General features: G+C 45.3%; 2 protein-coding genes across 2 annotated transcripts in view; both read right to left on the reverse strand.

The window, feature by feature from the left end:
- crybg2 (crystallin beta-gamma domain containing 2) overlaps positions 1–8,045 on the reverse strand; it is a 34,409-nt gene extending 26,364 nt beyond the window's left edge. Inside the window, exons 1-3 of the mRNA XM_053446351.1 lie at positions 7,822–8,045; positions 2,463–2,583; positions 1,661–1,801 (exon numbers count right to left, since the gene is read on the reverse strand). Coding sequence (XP_053302326.1) covers positions 1,661–1,801; positions 2,463–2,583; positions 7,822–8,045 — 486 coding nt within the window. The remainder of the gene's footprint in view (positions 1–1,660; positions 1,802–2,462; positions 2,584–7,821) is intronic.
- A 3,943-nt stretch (positions 8,046–11,988) lies between these two features.
- Positions 11,989–17,984, reverse strand: prdm1b (PR domain containing 1b, with ZNF domain). Its single transcript, XM_053446068.1, has 5 exons — positions 17,461–17,984; positions 16,980–17,220; positions 14,600–15,531; positions 14,378–14,506; positions 11,989–13,864 (listed from the first exon to the last, which is right to left on the reverse strand). The coding sequence occupies exons 1-5, from the start codon at positions 17,467–17,469 to the stop codon at positions 13,289–13,291; spliced, it is 1,887 nt and encodes a 628-aa protein (XP_053302043.1). The 5' UTR covers positions 17,470–17,984; the 3' UTR covers positions 11,989–13,288.
- Positions 17,985–23,702: the final 5,718 nt, after the last annotated feature.

Here is a 23,702-nt window from a genome sequence, read left to right on the forward strand (position 1 = left end):
TTTGCAAATGAAAGGTTGAACTTGTGAGCAACTAGAATGTCACTGAGTAAAGTTCAAAGCTTCCCCGAGGCCCAAAAGTCGCCTCAAGTTCGATCAAGCTGCACCAGAATGCATAGATTTCAGTTTTTCTAAATATGCCTGATCCATCTTGATCTTAATTCTTAAGAGAAATCAACATAAAAAATGGAATGATAAAGTTGTACATGATCTTTTTCTTGCTGCCCTGAATCCAACCTTCTGGTCAATGAACACTTGGGGATCACTTTCGCTTTGAAAGCTGATCTGTTCCCAGTAACCACCATCGAGTGCACAGACACACACAACCACTGCATCCACCAGTAAAACGTCCCACTTTATATAAAACCTGTTAAATCAGTTGATTATCATTCAAGAAACCCAACTTTTGAGATGTTGTTTTTACCCAGAAGTCTCAGCTTCAAGCAGTTACATCATCACCAGTCAGAGCTTCACCAAAATGATGCAGACCAAAGCACTAGCGCCCTCTTCTGGAGAGAATATAAACTCTTGTTTGACCCGATTCTCCCTTTAACTTCTATATATTACTATAATATAATAATTACTACTATATTTACTTCAGGCATAACATCTGAAACATGACGAGTGTGATGCTGATAATATTTACCTGCAGCATTGAAGTAATAGAGAAAATCAAAGGTGAGTTGTGTGTGTGTTTGTAGGTGTGTGTTTTTTTTATTTTCTGAGTAATGGCGCCCTCTAGTGGGGAGTCTCATGTGTTGGTCTCATCTACTCAGCTGTAGGTATCTACATTTAAATTGTACAACTGTGACTGATGCACACAGATAAATCAGATTAGACTGCATGTGTGTGTGTGTGTGTTTGTGTGTGTGTCTGTGGATGGGGGGGGGGGGGGGGGGGGTCTCAAGATATGCAGCTGAGACCCTGAGGGAGAATCTCTGAGGTGGAATGCAGCTACATATGAAGTCACCCGAGAGGTGGCTCCTCTTTCACTAAAAGAACATAAACTCCGTGTTCAGGCAAGTTTTCTCAAAATCGACTTCTGCTCTGCAACCTCAGTGAAAACCAGAGGAACCCTGGGAACAGTGTCAGTGCAGAACCAGAAAGATCAGACGTATCATTGTCGCCATATTATTATTGTTTAGATCATTGATAACCGATTTTGCATATTTTTCTACTTTGCATTACACACACACACGCATGCATGTAACTTATAATAAACAAAATCCACACAGAGAGTATCGTCCACTCTGGGATTTGAACCATCAACCTTCTTGCTTCTAACCAGCGACAGCTTGTCTGTAGCACACGTTCCCATTTAAACTCAGAATAAAGTTAAGTTTAAAGTGCTTGATTATAGATCTGTCCGTGTGAATAACTCAAACTTACATTGTTTAAACTGGTTGTTTAAATAGTTTTTACTGGAACTTTACATGTGACTAATAAAACACAGGTTCCCACTTTACAGTTTCGGCTTCTACTGCTCACCTGAGGGCAAAGTTTCATATCAGCTTTCTGTGAATTGGATATTATTTTAACGAGAGCCCTGTGGGGGTGTAGCCTGAAACAACACTTTGTGTGCACACACACAACCTCAACACGATGCAGAGAGCTAATCCTCTCTGTATGACTGACTGAAATCGACGAAGACAGCTGGACTGACCTTTGACCTGGGTGCGGTGGCGTAGAGGGACGCACTCTTGCGGTCCAGGACGACCTTCTCCTCCCAGGCCTCAGCATCCTCAGCTGTGTCGACGGGCTCGGCGACACTGAGAGCGACAGGGACATGTGGAATTAGTCGAGCCTATTAAGATAAGATGCATTTATTCGTCCCAAACACATGCACAGTCATGCAAAGGCACACTCATGCAGGTAGGGAAATTTAATCTCTAATTTTGACCCATCTGGTGCAGGACACACAGAGCAGTGAGCAGCCATGTACGGCGCTCGGGGAGCAGATGTTGGGGGAGTAAGGTGCCTTGCTCAGGGGCACTAGACAGGGTAGGGAGACTCTTGGATTTTTGGACAGATCAATCCAGGTTCGTCTTTTGTTGTCTCTCCGTGGAGTCGAACCAGAGACGAACCAGAGACCTTCTCTGCCCATAGTCCAAGTTTCTGCCACTAGACCACCGTCTTAAGATTGAACCATTAATGAATTCTTAATGAGTTTACACACACTTGTAAGAAATGCATTTGAGTGTAATGTGATAGTGTTGAGAAAACAACCTCATCCTGTTTGTGTATCGCGAGAGTCGCATTGAAAAAAAGAAAGAGGGAAAATATGCAGCTTGGCTAAATAAAGCTGTGAATCAGCGCTGAGGGAATGTTGAACAGAACCGGCTGAGCAGAGAGTGACTTTGTGTTTGTAGAGCAGCGTTCCACGTTGGTGACTCCTGGGTAGAGCAGTGACTTATCATCAGCTCAGGAAAAGAATACATATACCAGCATAAAAACGACACTGTTACCAAAAAACCATTCTTCCCAGTGAACTGCGACTCCTGTGACTTCGGCTTGACTGTGGGTCTGAGCAGGGTCCTCAGAGTCTCACAGGGACGCTCCATTAATAACCATGAGCTGTCATCACATCTAACACATGATAACAAAGGTCTCTTTATGCACACGGGCGCTCTACCTTTGCACACCTGCGTGAAACAGGAAGCTGAACGACAAGCAAACATTGGCGACAGCTCGGAGCCCAGCGTGACTCCGACGGCAAACACACACGACTGCTCCAGAGTGACTGCTCTGGCTCTGGCTCCTCCTGTGTTGACTAGCAGAGTTTGAATCTTTTTACACATAAAAGGATAAACACACGTCTTGTGATGGCGCGGGGCTCGTGGCAGCCTGTCGTGTTTATTAACTCTTTGCACGGTGCCGCCTGCACGTCGCACTATTTGTCTTGTATTTTTATAAATTAGATTTCGTTAGAAAGTTATTTAATTGTCTCTGGGCTGCCAATTGTGTTGTTTAACTTGTGTATTTTTGTATTTAGTCTTTGTGTACTTTCTTCCCTGTGTGTCTGGACAATATATCCAAAAATCCCATCAAGATATGAATCTTTATATCAGCGGATGTGATCAATAAACATCGTGATAATTGTCAAATATTGTTTTCTTTCTATTTTAAATAGGGTTGTTAAGGTTGATAAATTACGTGTTAAACCTCCGCACAGTGCTTACATATTATACATGTGATACACATATATATAGTTTGAACCTTTAAATAACCACTGCAGTGTGTGAGAGCATCAGATGTGGTTTTTGTTTTGGTAGAGAAGGCGTCCGGAGATAAGAGGATGAGTCTTATCTGTGTCTCCAGGTAGCGTGTGTGTGTGTTTAGGTGTAAAGAGACGAGACACACCGAGACACACTCAAAGCCTCTCGCTGTGTGAACTCACAACACCTGACACCCCGCGACTGAAAACAACACAACTCTCTATGTCGTCATTTGGATGAAGTTCAACAGGATGTGAGTGAGAGAAATGACAGTGAATGTGAGAGTGTTTGACGACTGGGAGTTTAAGTTAGAGACGTTCAGATAACAGCATCGGAACTTCTGGGTCTGGCAAGGACGCAATTCTATATTCCAATCACACATGCTTTTTACCCTGATAGACTTATTTTCCTGGAAATCACTCCACTGGCAAGAAGAACGTGACTTCCCTTAGTGTAGTGTTAGCCTCAGCTTTACTTAAAATGTCGTGAATTTGACTATTTCAAGCTGTAGAATGTCACAAGTAAAGCAGCGACATGTTACATATCAAGACTTCAGTTTAAAAGGGGCACGTGGGACAATAGTGATGTTAATAACAACACCAGCAATCAACCATACAACAATGAAGACAATCATCATTTCCAAACAGGGTCAGTGGCATAAAGCGGTTTAAATACATCATATGCATTGCTATTTGTTATATCCACTGGTTTCGGATCAGTACTCTGAGCTGGGTCCAGAATCAGGGACCGCCTCCTTCAAGGGGCGTGGTCACACCCGGCCCCTGAAGGAGGTGGGCTCTGTGGTTCAGGTTGACCAACAAGCTTGTCCCAATTGTTGCTGTTGACTCGCAACCGAGTTGGACAGGACAAGAAAGTTTGAATGCCCCTTTGGATCTTGTGGATGTGTACAATTAGCTTTGCCGGGCACCATTACCTCTGTCACCGAAACACAATGAACCCTGGGATAGGTAGGGCCCGGGAAGGATCCGCCTGTTGAGGCCTTCGACTCTCTTGGATTTGAGAGGAGATGTTGGAGGTGTTGCAGTGAAACTCCAACATTTGCATGGTATCTACAAATCAGCCAAACCACGTTCTGTCTGTATGCAAATGGTTTCAAAGTGAAACTCTACATCCCTCCGTCTCTTTGTGTGTTTACAGTACATGCACAGTAGCTTATTGAAGCGCTGTGTCGTGCACGTAGGACCTGGAGGAAGTGACAGATAACTGCAGGGTGGCTGTACTTCTATCGGCCTGTGACAGACATTTTACATCCATGTTGATTTAGTCGACACAAGTGCCGGAGAAGATAAAAGTTTACAATGTTTGAGCATTTTCATTCCTCAACACACGGCTGCAATTTACGAGGCAACTATGCTAACCGCTGTGGGAACTCGGGTTCACCTGCTTCCACCTTCATTACACTGTGCTGGGAAACATGCTAACATGACTTTGACAGACATGACATGGCAAATTCCTGCAGCAGAGATTAGGGGCTAAAGGTTTACTGCTCCCGAACCCCAGAGATCAGGAGCAAGTCCAAACCCCAAATATGTCACTGCATAACTCCATCCAATCAGATGATGGAATGCAAACTAACGCAAAACACACAAAACTAGCTCAATTCAATATTACGCTAATAGATGACTAAACAGCTCAAGATTCCTTTCACTCACTGGAATCGATGTCCCTGCTTAAGAAGAAGAATGGTCCGAATGGAACAAAGGAAATCGATTCTCTACTGGAAGTCCACCATCGATTTTCCAGACAAAGCTGAGTATAGCATCCGTAGTTTTTGAGTGAAAGTCTGTGATGTCTGTAGTTTGAGAGATATGAGGGGTTTGGAGGGTTATTCTCCACTAGACCACTTCACCTTAGAACTAATTATGAGGAAGTAATTTTCCTTTATATTCCCTCATTTCTCTTACGTGATTATATTTATTATGGCCTTAAAAAGTTCTTAAAAATCAAACTGCATAAAGCACCTCTCTATACACAGCACTTCTTCTATCATACACCATTCACACACCACCCTCTCGCCCATCAGGGGCAGTTTAGGGTTTGGTGTCTTGCCCAAGGACACTTCAGCATCAGACTGGAGGAGCAGAGGATCGAACCCAATTCACAAATCTCATCAAAATCGCCATGTCAGACTTTTTCTTTACAACCCATCCATGTAACCATATGAAAAACACTGCACTTGAATATATTATTAGATGTTTAATGCCGTTATACTTCATTCTGCAAGTTTTCTCTGGGGATAATCATGTATTTGTACTTGTGAAGTCGGCCGTACGTTCAGTTTATGTACCAAGTTTATTCAGTTTAAGAGTTAAGTCGACTTCACGACAGGTTCCATGATACTCTGACACATTTTATACTTCTGAGTAATGACAGCTCTTTAAACACAGATGATTGAGACATCCGAGCTTCAGCTGTGACGAAGATGTTGCCAACGTGTATTCCTGGGCACAACGACTGTGTGTGTGTGTGTGTGTGTGTTAGTGTGTGTGTGTGTGTAATTGATTAGCAGTTTCAGGGCAATGCATGAGGTATGTGGAGTTGCAGGTTTCTATACGGTGCCTCTACGATTCCACAAGAGCCTGAAAGCAAACACACCAGACACTAAAACTCTGGGTGTGTTTGACACTTGAGTGTTTCCTCTGTGATTTCATACACTTCAGATACAGATTTCTAACAAAAAGGCTCCAGTGACGACTTTGACATCTCCTTGAACTGCGTGGAGAGATATTCCAGAAAGTCCAAACAAACAGAATAACCAGAAGACTTACTTCTAAGAACCTGAAATCCCTGAAATCTTTGCCAGATAAAGCCTCGGAGGTGGATTAAAACTAAATCCTGAACAATAACAGATCTCGTCTACGTCTGAACTCTGATCCAGGACTTTTATCTAGTTGTCAATTATGTCAATTAAAACGCTTATTAACGCTTTCAAGAGGCGATTGTGTTGGACAATGAGCGAATGCAAGGCTATTAGAGAAGAACAACCTATTACTCTTTAATCCACTTATAGAAACCCATGTAGTGTGACTGTATCACCTTGTTGCAGGTGACTGTTTATTATTTTAACTCCAGCCTCGTCTAACCCCCTGTGCAGCAGAGCTTGTGTGCAGAGGCGGCTCCGGTCTGATCAGCCCATCATTTATTTTTCTCTCTGTGCAAACACAAGCTGTCGGAGTGTCTGCTCTGACACCACATGATTACACAGTCCAGGCATGTGACTTGTGGCTCAACCAGCAGCCTCACCTGTGTGTGTATATACGCACGCAACAGTTGCTTTTATGCTGCGTGAGGCTTAAGATGAGCTCGGTAAACATCCCAGACGAAGGTGATGAAGTACATCCTGTTCCAAAATGTGTTTTTTAATAGTTTGATATGTATTTCTAAAATGGCACTCGGAGCATTTTTGACTACCATAGACCAACAGAGTCAGTAGATCCTTGTCTTTATCTGAATCTGCACCAAATTGCACAAACTAATCATTATCAGTCGCCTAAAAATCTATTTTTAAAATCAATACATATGAAAAATGGCCAATCTTGCAAGTCCTGGATCTGCTACCTCCCTGTAATGGGTTCTTCTCTGACCCGTAGCTTTTGCGTAACCTTGCTGACAACAAACCAACAAACAAACTAGAGTCCTGCCCCGGGTCGGGTACAACAGCGAACCCACAACTTCACCAAAATGGCATAAAAAAGCCTGAATTGAATACGTTCTCAGTGGCTTTGCTGCTAATGATCAGGGCCACAATGTAATTCGCTTGTGACAAACACAAAAGTCACGTCCTAGTGAGGAACACAACCAAACCACCACAAAACAACAAAGAGGCAATAACAAATTTGATGTGTGTGAGTGTGTATGTTACATGTGTGTTTAATCACGGGTGACAGATCGGGAAGTGGGTCATAATGTTAACAGGTCCGGATAGGACTTGGAGATTAGTGCTGGTGACGGGCTGGGATGGGATGGTACTGGAGGTTTACCTCTATGCACTGTGTAGTATTTTTCCTGTGGTTCTTAAAGGCGTTTGGGTTTGGTTGGGTCAATGTAGGGCCCCAGGTCTCTTTTCCCTGGGGCCCTCAAAGTCCCTAGACTGTCACACCCACATCAACCCAGTCTGGTCTTTAGCCAATAGCCTTCGAAGGTTAAAAGGTCAAAACTACACATTCCAACACACACCATGACAGTGATCGTCCCTGTTCGTCTCATGTCTAAGTCCTTTTATCCCCATTCGTGACAGATGAGGTGTTTGAATGTTTAATGCATCAGCTCATCATTTGATCTTTAAAATGTCTACACAGAGTTTTACACAATCAAAAGTTGATATCGTGAAAGTTATCACGTTTAAAGAGCAACAACTTCACAATGTGCTCGTCTCACATGATGACACACGAGAGAGAAAGTTCATGTGTGTAATTGGTGCAGGATCTTCACACTATATCAACAGTTTGAGTGATGAGTATTTCCATAACATGTTTTATAAATATGTAAATGCATCTGTGAGTAAACACTGGAGGCTGTGCTGTGCAGCCCTGAGGCTCAGTGAAGCTCCATGTGTCTCCTGCACGGACACGAACCCCTCGGACCCTACCTGAGCACCTCCGAGCTGCCGCCGGCCGACCTCTCCGGGCCCGCGCTGCTCTTCGGCTTCAGCCGGAGCTTCGGGAACTTGAACTTCTTTTTCTCTCCCTCATGTTTGCTCGATGCTCCAGCAGCTGCTGCTGCGTCCTCCCGCTGCACAGACTCGTCCAGGTTGGCCTCGCTCCGGGAGAACCAATTTTTCAGGGACTTTCTGGAGGAGCTCTTCTTCGCCATGAGGGCAGCTGGAGGGGGGGTGGGTGGGGGGGCTGTTACTAGCTGAGTCCCTCCTGCTCTTCTCTCCTCTGAGCAGGAGAAGATGTGAAGCGGTGGGGGAGCTGCACACTGGCTCAGGTTGACAGGTGACAGCTGCTGCTGCTGCTGCACTTTCTCAGCTCAGGTGTGGAGCTGGGGACACGCCCAGCAGCGCAAACAGCCAATCACAGCGCAGGCAGCCTCCCCGTTAATGAGGCTTCTGTCTTATAAATTACCAAACACATTATTATTAAGGTGAGAGATGATGCATTGTGGGAACTGCTGGGGCTCTCTATTCATTTTTGCCTTATTATGATTCTACCTTTTATTGTAGTTCATTGATTCCTTTGCAACCCTCTTTATATAAGTGCTTTACAAATAAAAAAGTTATTGATTTTTAACATGTTTCACGTCAATTAAAGACTCACATTAATTTAGAGTGTTCTCTCTCTCTTTATTTATATTCCTCTTTACTGGCAACATTTCCTCTGAATAAGCTTTTTGTCGTAGAAATGATATATTCAGTTGCCTTGATATTTAGTTTCCTCACCTCTGGTGTTTGTTAAAAATGATAGACTGGTTCATATCTGTTTGCCATCAATACACGGTGATAAATGACACTTAAAATGATTGCTTGTGTTGTTTTTGTTAAGTATTTTGAGCTGTTTGGAGGATTATTCTTATGGGGAGAAAATTTTAATTTCTTTATTCACTGTATCACTCGAACAAAGTGCCAGATACAATAAATGTGTTTATGCAAAATAATATGAATAATCTAGTGTTTTCAGCAACACCCACTGAAGCTTCGATCCAAACCAAATCTGGATTTCATCATGTAATCCATTTTGTCAATATCCAATCCCATGATATTAAGTCTGCAAAACTAGGCAGAAGATAACAGATAACAGGATATAGATTAATTGACAATAATAATAATAATAATGAGCTGTCTTCAATTGCATAAAGACAATGTGTGCAATCTTTGTGGATGTATGGTGACATCTTGTGGTCACTGTGCAGTTCTCAAATAGATCACACATCTGATTAAGGGTTGCATTTACGGAAACAGCCTGTGCAGTCTGCGTGTGTCTCACTCTGCCACACGATGGCGCTACCAGCTTTCTTAAATGTGTGTGTCACCTGTTTGTGAAGGAAATGACTGGACTGACAATTAAGAGCCAGTAAATCACTATATATATATTACCTTTAAGGATTTCCGCGAACAACAGCTGTAGCGTTATTAGACTGTATCTTTATTGTAAATCACCATTATTTAATAAACCCCTTAACTGAAGTGATCTCACTGGACACGGTGACGTAAACCGATTTATATCTTTATAGAATAAACCTTTAGACCCGTATTGAGCTGATTGCTGAGGCGTCACAGTCTCGTGTTATTACTCAGGGCCCCACACCCCAAGTATATGAGCGCCACAGATGACTGAAAATAGGTAACTGCAACCGGAAGTCAAACAAACCGAGACTTATGACGTAGAGAAGGACAAATGTGATCATTTACTGTAACTTTAACTTTAAAAACACACTTTAAAAAAAATCCCCAGATCATAGAAAAAGTCACTTATTTACTTCAAATACACATTCCACAGTGAAATACCATGATTTAGGTTAAAGGCACAGACCTCTGGAAGAAGAAAAGCTTTAGTTTGTATTTTGTTGTTGTATTCTTAACATAAAACATTAATAGTCATATTAAGTCACTAATATACTTCAAATACACATTCCACAATGAAATACCATGATTTAAGTTAAAGGCACAGACCTCTGGAAGAAAAAAGCTGTAGTTTGTATTTTGTTGTTGTATTCTTAACATTAATAGTCATATTAAGTCACTAATATACTTCAAATACACACTACACAATAAAATACCATGATTTAAGTTAAAGGCAGAGACCTCTGGAGGAAAAACAGCTGTATTTTGTATTTTGTTGTTGTATTCTTAAGATAAAACATTAATAGTCATATTTTGTGTCATATATCAAATGTTTATTGCGTCGCCATCTGCTGGATCACAAGGTAAACTATTTCAGATGGTCCCTGAACTGTATATTTTGAATTTGAACAGGTCGTTACAGTTCTAATATGAACTTCTCACAGTCTGTATAATGTTTAATTATTTCATACACATATGTCCGGATATGTACTGAGCTTGATGGATCCGGCTGCAGTTCTCATCTCTTTCTGAACGGTGCACAGGTGTTTCAGTTTTATTTCTTTTCTCTGACTTCTGTTTCTCTCGCTCTCCGCCCGGTGAGCATGCAGCCCCTGAGCGAGAGGATTTCCTGTCACCTCGGCAGTTTGCACACTTTCTGAGGTCTGAGGTGTCTTTCTTCTGGTCGGCGGTGTGTTGGTGTGAGCTGTGAGGTACTCCCCCACAGCGGGGAGGAAACACTAGAGAACGAGGAGTCATTGTGCAGCGACAAAAAAAGAAAAAAAGAAGATATGTGGTTCAGAGAAACAGAGATTGAGAGAGGATTACTGGAAAGAGTAGAGAGTTCTTACAATAACTCCACTGGAGATTGTGCTGATTGAAAGTGTGTCTCAGATTTTTAAAGGTTTCATGTCCGTTCAGGTAAACACCAGCTGTGCCTGGAGATGAAAACCTGAAATGAGACGTCTGACCCCAGAGCAGTTCTTCCAGTCATAAATGTCAAATACACAACAGGCCCAAACGCTACAGAACAAAAAGAGAAAGGGGGAAATGATACAACACGCAACCGACAACGGTCCTTTCTGTAAACACTGCCAGCGTCAACCCTTCTCTATTTACTTAATTAACATAGCAACAGCAAACAGAAGTATCTCACGGTCGGTGATGTTGTAATCTAAAGATTGTGATGTAAACAGTGTTTTTTTTTCTGAGTTTCATTGGCGACAGACGAGTTTCACTTCCTGTGTTTTAATAGGCTGAAAAGTGACCAGTCAGGAAAGCCTGTTGCCTGGGAGTTCTTCGGAGTCTTGTCCAAAAACCAGCCAACGGATTTCCATAGAAAGTTGTGGAGGTGTGAAGCGTTACCTGAGAAAAGGTCTTGCTAAACAGACGCGTGCACGTTAGGTATTTTTTGTTTTCAGTTTCGGTACCGAGGCCAGATAGTGTGTAAGCCTCGTGTGTAAGGCTCTGTGTGAGTGTACGAACGTCCACGTGTGCGTCTTTTCAGGCTGCTTCTGATTCAGGGACTTTGGTTGTGGTCGTGTGAGAATAATTCGTTAATGAGAAATGAAAACAAAAGAAGTAGAATTAAAGCTTTTGGGTGCAGAGCCACAACAACCAAACCTGCTCTTCTGTAGGTGACGAGATAAAATACACTGGAAGACAGGATCTATTTCGGTGTCACATGACACACGCTCACGTCAGCTCATCACAGATTTCTATATAAGGTCCAAGCGTAGCTCCTTTTTTTTTTAACGGTCTCCTTGATTCTTATAATTAGGGTCATCATTGATATTTTACATATTTCTGCATAAATAGCTGATACTTTAGGTTTTAACCTTTTACTTGCAGTGTTTGTATTTCCTGGCAGTGGATGCAAATTCAGTCAGCGTCTTGACTCATTTCCCTTATTCATATATATTATAAAGTATTATTAGTTTGCTCAGACATTGTTGTTATTTATCAATTTCATCTAGAATCTTACAATTGAATGATAATTTCCACCGTTTGTTACTTACAAGTCAATTATATAGTGACATATATATATATATATATATATATGTAGAATACTGTGTTTGCTACTGTGTGAATGAAAGCTCATAGCATCCAATGGGAGCAGGTCCCAGTGGTGGGTGGGCGTGCAGGGAGTCCGTCAGGCTCCACCCCCTGTTCCTCCTAATATGGTTACTTCTGGTTTAATGTTAGGCTTACAAACCATCGGGGGCGGAACAATCAAACAAACATGAAAAGACCAGGTGTATAGAAACAATATCTTTAATATGCTACATCATGTAAATATAAAAGTATCATCAAAATAGTCTCTCACATATAAATTCTGAACATCTCATAACCTGTTTCGAAAAATAAACTAGATATAGAAACATATTGTATAAAAGGAAATCAAAACTACAAAAAAATGATAAAAAGACATTACTGACTCAGTAGTAAAGTTTTCAAGAACACTTCCTGCCTCCTCCTGGGTTTCCTTTTTTTAACGTAAACACGGACAGATCTACTTACATTTTAAAACTCCAGTGCTAAGTGACACAAATATTAACAATGCTAGAAAAGGTTGCTCCTGATTTGCTTGTTTTTGTTGCTGAGGTACATTTGGATGAATTCTGCGGTAAAGCTGCGCACGTAGAAGTATAAGTACGTATAAGTTTGTGTAAGAAAACATCTGAAACATTTCAATCTGGTGAAAAGCTATACTTAGCAAGAGACGTTGATTTCGGTTTGAAAGAAAAGAAAGCACGTGACGCTATTGTGACGGTGCAATCACATCAAGTCTTTATCTTGTGAAGGATCCTGAATCGTTTCCCTTAAAACCAGTTGAATGATGGAACCAAACACAGTGCGACACTTTCACGTTCTTTCATTGATATTTTGGCAATCGCTCATCAAGATACCTGATTTTTCCCTTTTTTAATCATAAATAAATAAAAACAGTCGAGGAGCAGGAAGGTGGTTTGTGCTATAACTGTCTTTCACATACTCCCACTTGCTGCACACACACACACACATGCACACACACACCCAGCGGCACAAACGCACTCTCACACAAAGTAAAACAAATACACAATTAGAACAGCTGAAGACTTATACACAGGTTTGTGCCACGTCATTGTTCCTGAGTCCATTTTGTGGGATCTGATCTCCAGGGAGATATTCGACATAGAAAAAAGACACTAACAGCCAAAACAAGCTATGACAAAACTAAATAAATATAGAAAATTCAAATTAAAAACAAATGTAATAAGTTAAAGCACAAAAAGCAAACACTTCTCTACCTGAGTGAAAAGAGTTTTAAATACTTCACAGCTTGACAATGCCTCCCTCTTTGTAATTTGTTAAACTTGAGTTTTGGGAGGAAGTACAATCACTGAATACCCTCGCCCAGTCTTTGGATTGCTCTTCTTTTGGTGTTGCGCTCGGTGGAATGTGACAGTTCATAATCCCTGCGATGCCCCTGGTGGACAAAACAGGGACTTTTATTTGGCGACATCTGTTTTTCTTTGTTGATGATATGCTGTATGTTCATCTTCATTCGTTCTCCTCACTGTCCCTCGGTCTTCACCGTCGGCCGTTTGTGGAGATGAACAACACTGGCCCTCTCCTGATAGGCCTGCGGGGGGCTGTGATGTAACGTGGGTACGACTGATTGGGCCAGGGACATGGAAGGTGCGTTGATGGCTGCCGTCAGGGCCTTCAGCAGGATGGTGGCCTCCCGCTGGTCCTCCTTCCCCTCGCCTTCCAACGTGCGAGCCAACCAACGCTCAACGGCTTCCTCCACCTGCGGCGCAGTTGCCGTCTCGGCGAGCGTGTCCGCCTCTTGGCTGGCATCGAAGCGCTCCACCATCTCTTTCATGTGCACGCTGACGGGAGCGGAGGAGCTGGCCAGGCAGCAGCTGCGCTGGTGGATGCGGAGGGAGAAGCGGTGGAAGAAGGCCTGGGAGCAGAGCTGGCAGTGGTAGGGGCGGTCGCGGCTGCTGTGGAGGCGGCGGTGCAGCTTGAGGTGGATGTACTGGGTGAACTTGGTGCTGCACAGCTTGCACTGGTAAGGCTTCTCTCCGGAGTGGAGCCGCAGGTGCGTTTTCAGGTTGCTGGTGCTGCTGAAGCGTTTGTGACACACCTGGAAAAACATGAAATGAAAGGTGAAGGTGAGAAACGTGACACATGACTGGTTATTAACGCCCTGACAAGACGCTCTGGTGTGTGTTCAGGATTAATCTGGAGGATTTAGGAGAACAATATGACGTCAGGCTCATGTTATTAATAGAGCTGGGTTTGGACAAGCTAGTCCTGTTTTTACTTACACGTACCAAACAAGAGGAACAATGTTTATTGATCTTTGTACAACAAGTTCCATCGCACAAAACACTCACACCCATGGAGTCACGTTAGCAAACAAAGGCATGCTAATGTCATTACATGCCAAAGTGGGTATGGCTCAGTGAAAATCAGGTTCTAGGGTTACGAGGACGGCTTGTGATTCAGAAGCTTTACCTGTTCTCTTTATTTGCATATGTCTCACTATTGATTTTATACCAGGGTTACGGTGAGGTCAAGTAAAGAGAGAGGACAACACACACACACACACACACACTAACACAGACACACAAGTGGGTCTTGGTTCTCAACCTACCTGGCATTCATGTGGCTTCTCCCCGGTGTGGACCAGGTGGTGTTTCTGGAGATGGGCCAGCTGAGTGAAGCTTTTCTTACATAAGTTGCACTGGAACGGTCTCTCGCCGCTGTGCACTCGGAGGTGGACCTACACAAACCAGACAAAGAAACTTGATAAGCCTCGGTGTCAAACAGCAAACGAGAGTTTTTTCTTTACAAAAGCGAGGAGTTGAACTGTTACCTTGAGATTCGACAGTTGTCCGAAAGTCTTCGAGCAGATGTTACATTCGTATTTGATCTTCCCGTTCTGCTTCTTCAGCGGGTAGGGCAGGGACTTGTGCCCGGGGCCGTTGCGCGGCGCTCCGTTGCTTTTGGCCGTAGCCAGACTCAGGTTCATGGCTTCATCGCAGCTGGAGGGCGACTGCTCGGGGGATTGATGCTGGCTGCTGGGTTTGGGGAGAGGGGAGAGCTCTGGTGTGGCCGGGGCGCCTCGAGGTGGCGACACATTTGCCGTGAGTTCTTTCAGACCCCCCTGCGGGGACGGAGGGTAGGGGAGGGATACTGGGATTAGATTGGGTGAGCCGATGGGGGGGTATGGGAGTCCGTCTGAGCCCAGGTAGCTGCCGTATCGGAGGGATCCTCTTGAGGGCATCATCCCGGGAAAGGGAGGGGAGTACGAGGGGAGGAGGAGGCGAGGGTAGTGTGGCCCGTAGGGGGGGAGAAGCTGGTGGTAAGGGGGCTGGAGGGGTCTGGACTGGTGGTAGAGAGGGTAAGAAGACACCAGTCCCTCCCTGTGGCCGTAGAGGCCGTGGAGATGCAGTGGGAGATTTCGGTGTGGAGCTGGAAGCACCGGGTGGTGCTCAGGAAGGTACGGGTGGTTCAAGCCCAGGCTGGGTTCTCTGTGTTCGGGCTGAGGGGACGGAATGCTCCCCTGGTTGTGCTGATCTCTGTCGCTCCTCTCCTCCTTCTCAACCTTCTTGCTGAAGTCCATGATCTGCTCGTCCGGCGTGTCGGGGGGAGTGTCTCTCTCCAGCATCTCCACGTCGATCTTCTCCTCTCCCTCTTCGTCCCGCTCTTCCTTCATCTCCTCCTTTGTCCTCTCTTTATACCACGTCTGCTGAGGTAGGTGCTTGGCGTACTCGGATTCGCGGTCTTCATCGGTGCTCGTGTATTCTGTGAGGAGGAAGGAGGAAAATGTCACTATGAGTTCAACTGCCTCACACACACACACACACACACTCACACAGTCATCCTCCCACGGAACAACCTCCCTCTTATGGTAAATGATAGTAGTTTCAGTTTTGTCTTGACTAGGTTTCTATTAGCCGAGTAGTGATTTAAGTGTGGGAGAGCGGGTTGGCGGTAAATCGCGTGGGAGTCCATGTGTCACGTCATGTTAGAGCATCTGAGAATCTGAGAATCTGAGCTTGAAACCTTTTCTGAGTATCTCTGCCTTACCGTATACTGGCCACAAGAAAATGTGAAACGTCTCTTCCTTTTTTCTTTTTTTTTCTTCTCCTTCTCATTTCTAGAAACTCTCTTGTCCCTAAGTGCTGTGTCAACACCTGAAAGTCCTCAGTGAGACTTACTTTTAAAATCTAAGGTTTTTAGCCATTTAAAATGTGACTTAATTAGTTAAACTTTTAAAAAAACACATATTATTGTAATCTTCAACTTAAACTGTGCACATTTCTGTGACAGCACAATTAACACAAACCCAGTTGAAAGCATGAAAGTATTCTGAATGTTCTCTGAGGTTAAGTTTTCCAGATTCCACCACTAACACGCTCGAGTTCGCTGCCAAGCTTCACCTGAAGTCGCCCTGACGTCTGTCAACACGCTCATAAAAGCAGGTGGATGCCTTTTTATGATCCGTTGAGTAGATTAAACAATGCAATGAAACCCCTTTTGTGCATTAGTCACCTGGACGCATGCTTACACAACTGGTGTATCCAGTTGAATGCGTGAATCATCAGACTCTGTGGCAGCAGTCAGGAGGATGAGGCTATGACTTTCCGTTCTATTAATAGCGGAAGATAAATGACTCAGAGAAGTACTTTGACCCTCCATCACTCCCCTTAGATTCAACCACTCTACTCAGAGGCTCGGGTGATTTTTTTTATTTGCGTGCGCTCAGTGCATCTTCCATTATCCGACATAAATATTTGTCTCTCTGGGGTTCAGCCACCCGAGTGTGTTTACCGCTGTTTAAATCAGATAAAATCAGGTCCTATTCATGAAGTGACGCGTCTTTATTCTTCTTTGAAGTGAAGGAATGTTGCCGTTAAAGAGTCTGCACACTCGGTTCCCCCGTGTTTAGTCTCTGCACAGATTCTAATCGTGATTCTGTAGTAATTCTTGTCAAGATCAAGAGAGAGAGAGAAAGAACTGTCAGCGTGTCATCGTGCCGCCTCCACATCAAAAACAGCTGATAAGTCTTTCGCTCCCTCTCGATAACTCATTATTGGATTAGCAGCGACACAAGGGGAGTGAAGTTCATGTGCAAGACCAGGAACTACCCCCCCCCCCCCCGATGAACAACCGATATCTTGTCTACTTTTTAAAAGCCTGTAGGCAGGACCATGACATCTTCATCCATCGTTACAGCTTCATGCACTCACTCTGTTTGATGTCGTCCTGCTGGCCACAGAGCCTCTGGGCGAACTCCTGGCTGTACCAGACCAGCAGCTCCTGTTTGGGCTCCACGGGCCGGATGGTGTAGAAGTAGATGTCCCGGCCGTTCTGGCACGCCACCAGGTTCTGCTCGGCCAGAGAGCGGGCCGGGTTGACGTAGCGCATCCAGTTGCTCCTGTGGACGTCATAGCCATCGAGGAAGTTCTGAAGGTGGCCACCGCTGTAGATCTGCAGGAGGGGGAAGAGAGAAAAAGGGATTTAAACTTCAGGATACATGTCAATCAACAAAAACAAATTTAGTTTCAGTTGTTCTTTTAAAGCGTCTAATAGAAATTCAACCACCCGACCCCCCAACAAAAATTGGAATAAAATCCTGATTCAGATGCTGAAAAAAATCCACTTAAAAATCCTCAAAAGATAGAAAAACCTTGAATTAAACAAGATCTGAAAGAAAAACAAATGAATCACCTCTGCCATGTACGCTTAAATATCCTGTGTCCTCCTGAGTTATTTGGCTCCTGTGTTCTGTGCAGCTGTAAAGCTCTGCCCCTTGTATCACGAGAGTTCAACCTGTGTGTGAGTGTTTGAGCTCCGGCGTCTGTATTTGAGACGGGAGGTGTGGAGGCGTGGCCCGCCCACTGACCACAGTTGCTGACAACCTCACTCTCACTCTCCCTCTTCTCATTTTCTCTTTCCCCCTCATTCTCACGCCTGCGCTGTGCCATTATCCTCCGTGCCTGCGGTTCACATAGTTATGATTGAGCCCTTTTATGATGTGCATGCTTTGTGAGGAAATATTTGCCGGAGGGCCTAACAGAATCAGATCGAGGAGGCAGGTGGTGGCAGGAGGCCAGACGGCACACACACGTCCACCCTGCCTACACCTGGGTCACGAGCGTGATAAGATCCTCTCTCCCAAGGGAATGTCAGACTTTCGCTATTGCCCATGTTTCCAGGAAATGCAGGAAACAAAGCCGGAAGGAAAACACGTAGGTGGGGCAGCGAAAGAAAGAAGAAAGAAAAACTCCTCAGGGAATTGACTCAGCAGAATAAAAAAAAAAAATCCCAGCGTGACACAAGCAACACTAATCTGGAGCAGAGAGAAAGGGAATAGAAACGTTGGGGGGACATGAGGACTAACAGGAGACAGGAAGTAGAGGATTGTTTGAGAGCCTGTGTGTGTGTGTGTTGAACAATAGTCCCTTCCTTTGTGTATGTGACGAAGGTTGCACACGACTTCAGTGCCGGTAAGAGCAACAGTGTCGGCAACTTCCTCTAAAAATTTGACCAAAACCCCTGCACGCAAGTGAAGAGTGTGTGAAAGCCCTTTTGTTTCCTTATTGACGTACTGACGAGGACTCGATGTGAAACTTCGGTATCTGACCAATATCTTGAAAAAGAGAGGAAGCTGAACGCGGGTCACCAGCTGCAGCCCGACGGTTCCCAGGGTCATTTTCCCACGTTTAGATTTAAAGCTAAAAGTGTGAATATCAACGTATAAAGCAATGTAGAAATGTGGATTTACGTGGATTTGTGCACGTGTGGATTCGTGTCCCTTACCCGCCAGAAGTATTTCCTGTTGGCCTGCTTGGATACGTTGTCTTTGGTGTAGATGTCTCCTTGCAGGGGCCCGAAGCGTGTCCCCTGAGGGATGTACTCTTTGCTGAACACACCCGTCACCTGGAAAACAGGCCAAATACACGATTAGAGGACATAACACACAATAACTTGACACTGGGCCTTCAGAGACAACAATTTAGAGTCATTCTCAGATCTCGAGAAACCACACGGCCTCACGTCTCTGACAGAGGAACTGTTCCTTCGCTGCTTCTCTCATTTGTCTCTCGTTTTTGTGTTGGGTCTGTTTTGTTTACTCTGTTTGGTTCCTGTTGCTGTGGCTTGGTCATGTTGACCCAGACGTCTCCGGGAGTCACGTTGAAACGCACAAGGTGACCCACTTTCCACACTAATAAGTTAAGCGAATGAAGAGCATTACACTTTCTCTGACTTACTCGACTGATCTCTGACCTGGTATCCTTACAACACACACATACACACACACACACACACACAGGGAGGAAGCTGTGTCACCTGTTGTTTGCGTTGTGTTCTTTAAGAACGCCACACTCCTAACTCGACAAAGTCACGTGTTTGATTGGAATAACACAACGACAAAAGCAAACAAAGCAAAGAATCTTATTCTTCTTGCTCTTCAGGAAAGATGTTTTTTTTAACGATGTACAGAAGGTGTTTAATTGCAACAAGGAAATGTTACTGACTCATTATTTATTTTTTTATTCTTTATCTTTTGAGTTCGTCTTTTGTCTGTATCGAAGAGCGACCGGATATGTTAATATGTGTCCGTCTTTGTTTGAGGAGAACAGCTTTATGATTCAAACTTGATGGAGGGGTCCACAAGGCTTGGGGTCAGGGCTCCTCAAACACACACACACACACACACACACACACACACACATATACACACACAAACGGCATCAGGCACTAGCATCTGCAGCGTACACACACACGCGGCCACGCTTTTCTTGAGGAGCTTTGTGTTCAATCCTTCAATACCCCCCCCCCCCCCCTCCTCCTCTCCAACCCATCCTGACCCTCACCCCCCCCCCCCCCCCCCCCCACAAACATAAACACACACTCTCTCTTCCTGCCATTGAGGATTTAAATTTCAAACTGGGCCTTGGTAGGATTTTTCATGGCGACCTGTACGGAGGCCGACCTGTAACAAAAAAGACGTGGAGGAAGATTTGTCACACTGGGAACGTTGGAAGTGTTTTTTGTAAATCATGTATAAGCAGTTAATTATAGGACCAACAGGTCAGTGGGGGTAGCAGGGGTGTGTGTGTGTGTGGGGTGTGTGTGTGTGTGTGTGTGTGGGGTGTGTGTCCAGCAGCCGTCCGAGGCCAGTGAGGTGATTCCTGGACGCGATGAACCAGTGTGACAGGGACATTGTGCTTCGCTGGCGTTGCGTGACTAACGAATCGCTGTGGTCGCGGCGCCGCTTGCTGCTACTTAACCGCTCAGCCTGGCCAGGTTGGGTGCAAGGGGGGGGGGGGGGGGGGGGGCGAAGGGTGTTGAGGAACGGAAGAAAGGAGGCCCCCGGGCGTTCTGAAGTGCACCCACGCTATCACACTCCCTGAACGCCCTCCTTCTCTCCTAACCCCCTCCCTGAGTCCCACGTCCCGTTCTGGATCCTCCTGGAGTAGCTGCTGCGCCCGCCCCGGTGTGAGGCCTGATGCCCGGCCGGCTGCCCGCCCCTGATGAAAGTTAATCATCTGGTTTTAACCTAAATCCCCCCCCCCCCCTCCCTCCTCCCACCTTCCCATCCTCTAGCACACACACCATCTTCCCCACAGCATCCTTTCCACTGCCCTCCTCCTCCTCCTCCTTTACCCCCCCCTCCTCCGACCCTCCATGGCACCCGTTGCTGACGCCCCATCTGCCACGTGCCCCCCCCCCCCCCCCCAACCCCCCCACCGCCCTCCTTCGCGTTTCCCTGGCACGCTTCAAGATTTGAATTAATACATCGGGAATCTTAGCCAATCAGGCGCTGAACAAACCAAAGCGTGTGGATCGAGCATGACGACAGTTTGTTGAGTTCCTTGTTTTCATTCAGGCTCGATTGATCTAACTCATCTCAACACAATGTGTGAAAAACCCCATCGCCCTGAGCTCCTATACACACACACACATGTTGACCTTTACATGACGGTGGCATGTGAGCTGTCCCACGAACCCACAGGCGGGCAGGCAGCAGCTTGGTTTCCTGATCTTTCAGGGAAATGGGTTTCCCAGCTCTGGCAGCTCAGCGCATGCAGGGAGCAAGTCAAGGAGAAAAAAAGTCCACATGACACCATCGTCAGGAAGGGAAACACTCAATGGACGGGAGCCAGTTTGAGGGCAAAGCAGATTACTGGCAGCCCCCGTGAGTGCGTGCTCATGCTTGTGTTCATTTTTCCTTTCTTTTCATGCTGGCCCATTAGATATATGAAGATTTCCCCTATCTGGCAGGAGGGGCTCAGGGGTTGAAAAACTCAGAGTGTCAAGGGGCCGGGGATTTGAAATGAGCCCTAAATGTGATTTTTGTATCACTGCGTATATATATCAGATGCTTTTCTTATCTGGCAGCTGTAAACGCTGCAGAGGGAGGAGGAGGAGATAACAGCATGAGAGACCGAGAGAAGACAGAAAGAGAAAGGGACAGAGAAGTCCACCGCAAAACTTCAGTGTTTAAAAAGTGACGACCAAAGACATGAGTGTGACTTTGCTCTCTCTCTCTTTCTCCTCTTTCTCTCTCTCTCTCTCTCTCTCTCGCTCTCTCTCTCTCTCTCTCTTCCTTTTTAAGATGATGCGTTTCCCTATAAGTGCATGTTCCCTTTGCCTTGCTGTGAGCTTTGCAGCGTAGGTGACATGTCCGGGCAGATTTTATTGCACCGGGGAGCCGAACAGCTGACTGGCTGACACAAGGAGATTACGTCGGCTCTCGGTGATTCACCTGAATGGGTGAGCCGGCAGGGCGTGGGAGGTAAAGAGCACAAGCACAGTTGTAAAGAAAGAAAAACAGATGAGCGGGAAGACTTGATGCAATTACATCAGCTGGGAGAAGCTCAGCTGATCCCTGACATTACTCTGTGTATGTGGGTGTGTGTGGTGTGTGTGTGTGTGTGTGTGTGTGTGTGTGTGTGTGTGTGTGTGGTTGTGTGTGTGTGTGTGTTTACGTCCGGTGCTGAGAGAGCCTGCACACTTTCTTTGCAGGACTTTCAAAGACTCAGTACAATGGCTCAAACATTTGGGTGACGAAACATAGGGTGGCCAGAAGACGCAAAAAGGCCCCTGACCTCAAGCTGCCGCTGGCCTACACACACCCACACACAAACACACACACACATCCACACACACACACACACACACACACACACCCTGCCGCACTCTACTGTATTTGTGAAGATCTCATTAGTCAGCAGATCTTTTGTTCCACGTAACCCAATGCAGATGGCCCAACAGAATGTTATGCAACACAGAATTATTATATTCCAGCATGAAAGTTCTAATCTCACAAACCGACTTCACCCGTTCACCACCGAGGCCGACGACTAACTTTGAGGAGAGTTAAATGAAGTTATTTGAATTTGTCTCACCTAAAAGAAGAGGGATGACATTGAACTTGAATTATCGAGCTCCTACCTCGTTGTCTGTGCCGTACTCGAAGGTGAGGTTGCGTGGGACCCGAGGTCATGGCCTTGGGCAGCCTGAAGCTGGGGGTCCGACACCTGGTCCGGGACGATGTAGGTGCAGTTGAGGGCAAAGTCCAGCTCCCTCCACGTGCTCATGTCTCCTGGGGCGTTATCCAGCTTCATCTTCAGAGTATAAATAACACTCTGCAGGGGGGGGGGGGTGGGGGGGGGGGGTGAGCTCAGGACGTTTGGTTTGGTTTGGTTCTGTTTGGTTTGAGTCGCTTTGGCATAAAGTACTTTGGTTGCGTTGGGGTCGAGGTCCCGTGTCTTCAGTTATGTTGGTCGAAGCTCAAGATCTGAACGAGGAAGGCAGGAGGACAGAGAGGAATGAATTATGATGTCATTATTAGTCAAGTCAAGTCATTGTGTTTTGAGAAAAGCAGGACAAATTGTCGCACTTCAGACTGACAACAACACAAATTCAAGTTACACAACAGTCTGACCTGATCCTAAGTAAGAGTAGAAACTTTCTGATTGTTCATTCATCACTCAAGCAGCCAGTTCCATTCATGAGGAACCAGAGTCCATTGACCGTTCTTGGCCTACATCCCGGTGTTGGCAGTTCACCGGCCCTTTCTCAAAGGCCCAAGTGTTCTTTTCTGCTCAGCCGTGTCATCTATGCATCTTTCTAGAGCAATCCCAACTTATTCTAAAATAAAATAGAAAATAGAAAGGAGACTTACTTTAGCACATTCATTCAGCTGGAGGATCCTCATGTCTTTGGTTATGTCATCCCTTAATTGTCCTCTTTTTTCTTCCACTTCTTCTTCTTCTTTTTTATACTCTCTCTTCTATCTCCAGGTTTTCTTCAGGGATTCTTCTCAGTTAGATCCTTTGGGTATCCTCTCTCTCTCTCTCTCTCTCTCTCTCTCTCTCTCTCTCTCTCTCTCTCTCTCTCTCTCTCTCGCTCCCTGCAGCCACTCTGCCACTGTCACCACAAACTCATGAGCCCCCGGATTGCGCCAAGCCTTTTTAGCTCAACGCGCCGGCCAATCACGCGCCGCCGCGGTCACGTGACCCCGGGGCCATCTGACACACAACTGTTGGTTTCGGACAACAACATCGGTGACGTTGTGCAATTGGCCAGCGAGCGCTGTTGTGATGAATGCTCACACATAAACATATGCACACGCACATCCACGCGCACACAAAAGAAGACATGTTAATGAATGAATAAAGGGAGAGCAGATGGCCGGCCTGGTGCCACTGAAAAACACACTCGTGGACTTTTGCTTGGTTTGGCACTTAATGAGCAATCTGGTGCCACTGTATCTCCTTGACCTACATCTCACTGTAGAACGTCTTCCAGGGGGAGCCCCAAGACACACACACACACACACACACACACACACACACACAAACACACCCACATGAACTCTGGACCCTTACAAATGCACATCTTCCCAATTTTTTTATCCTTTCTTCTGAATTATATAAAATCAGGTGGAAACCCTTAAA

Source organism: Pleuronectes platessa, chromosome 18, assembly GCF_947347685.1.
Source record: "Pleuronectes platessa chromosome 18, fPlePla1.1, whole genome shotgun sequence".
Classification (NCBI taxonomy): domain Eukaryota; kingdom Metazoa; phylum Chordata; class Actinopteri; order Pleuronectiformes; family Pleuronectidae; genus Pleuronectes; species Pleuronectes platessa.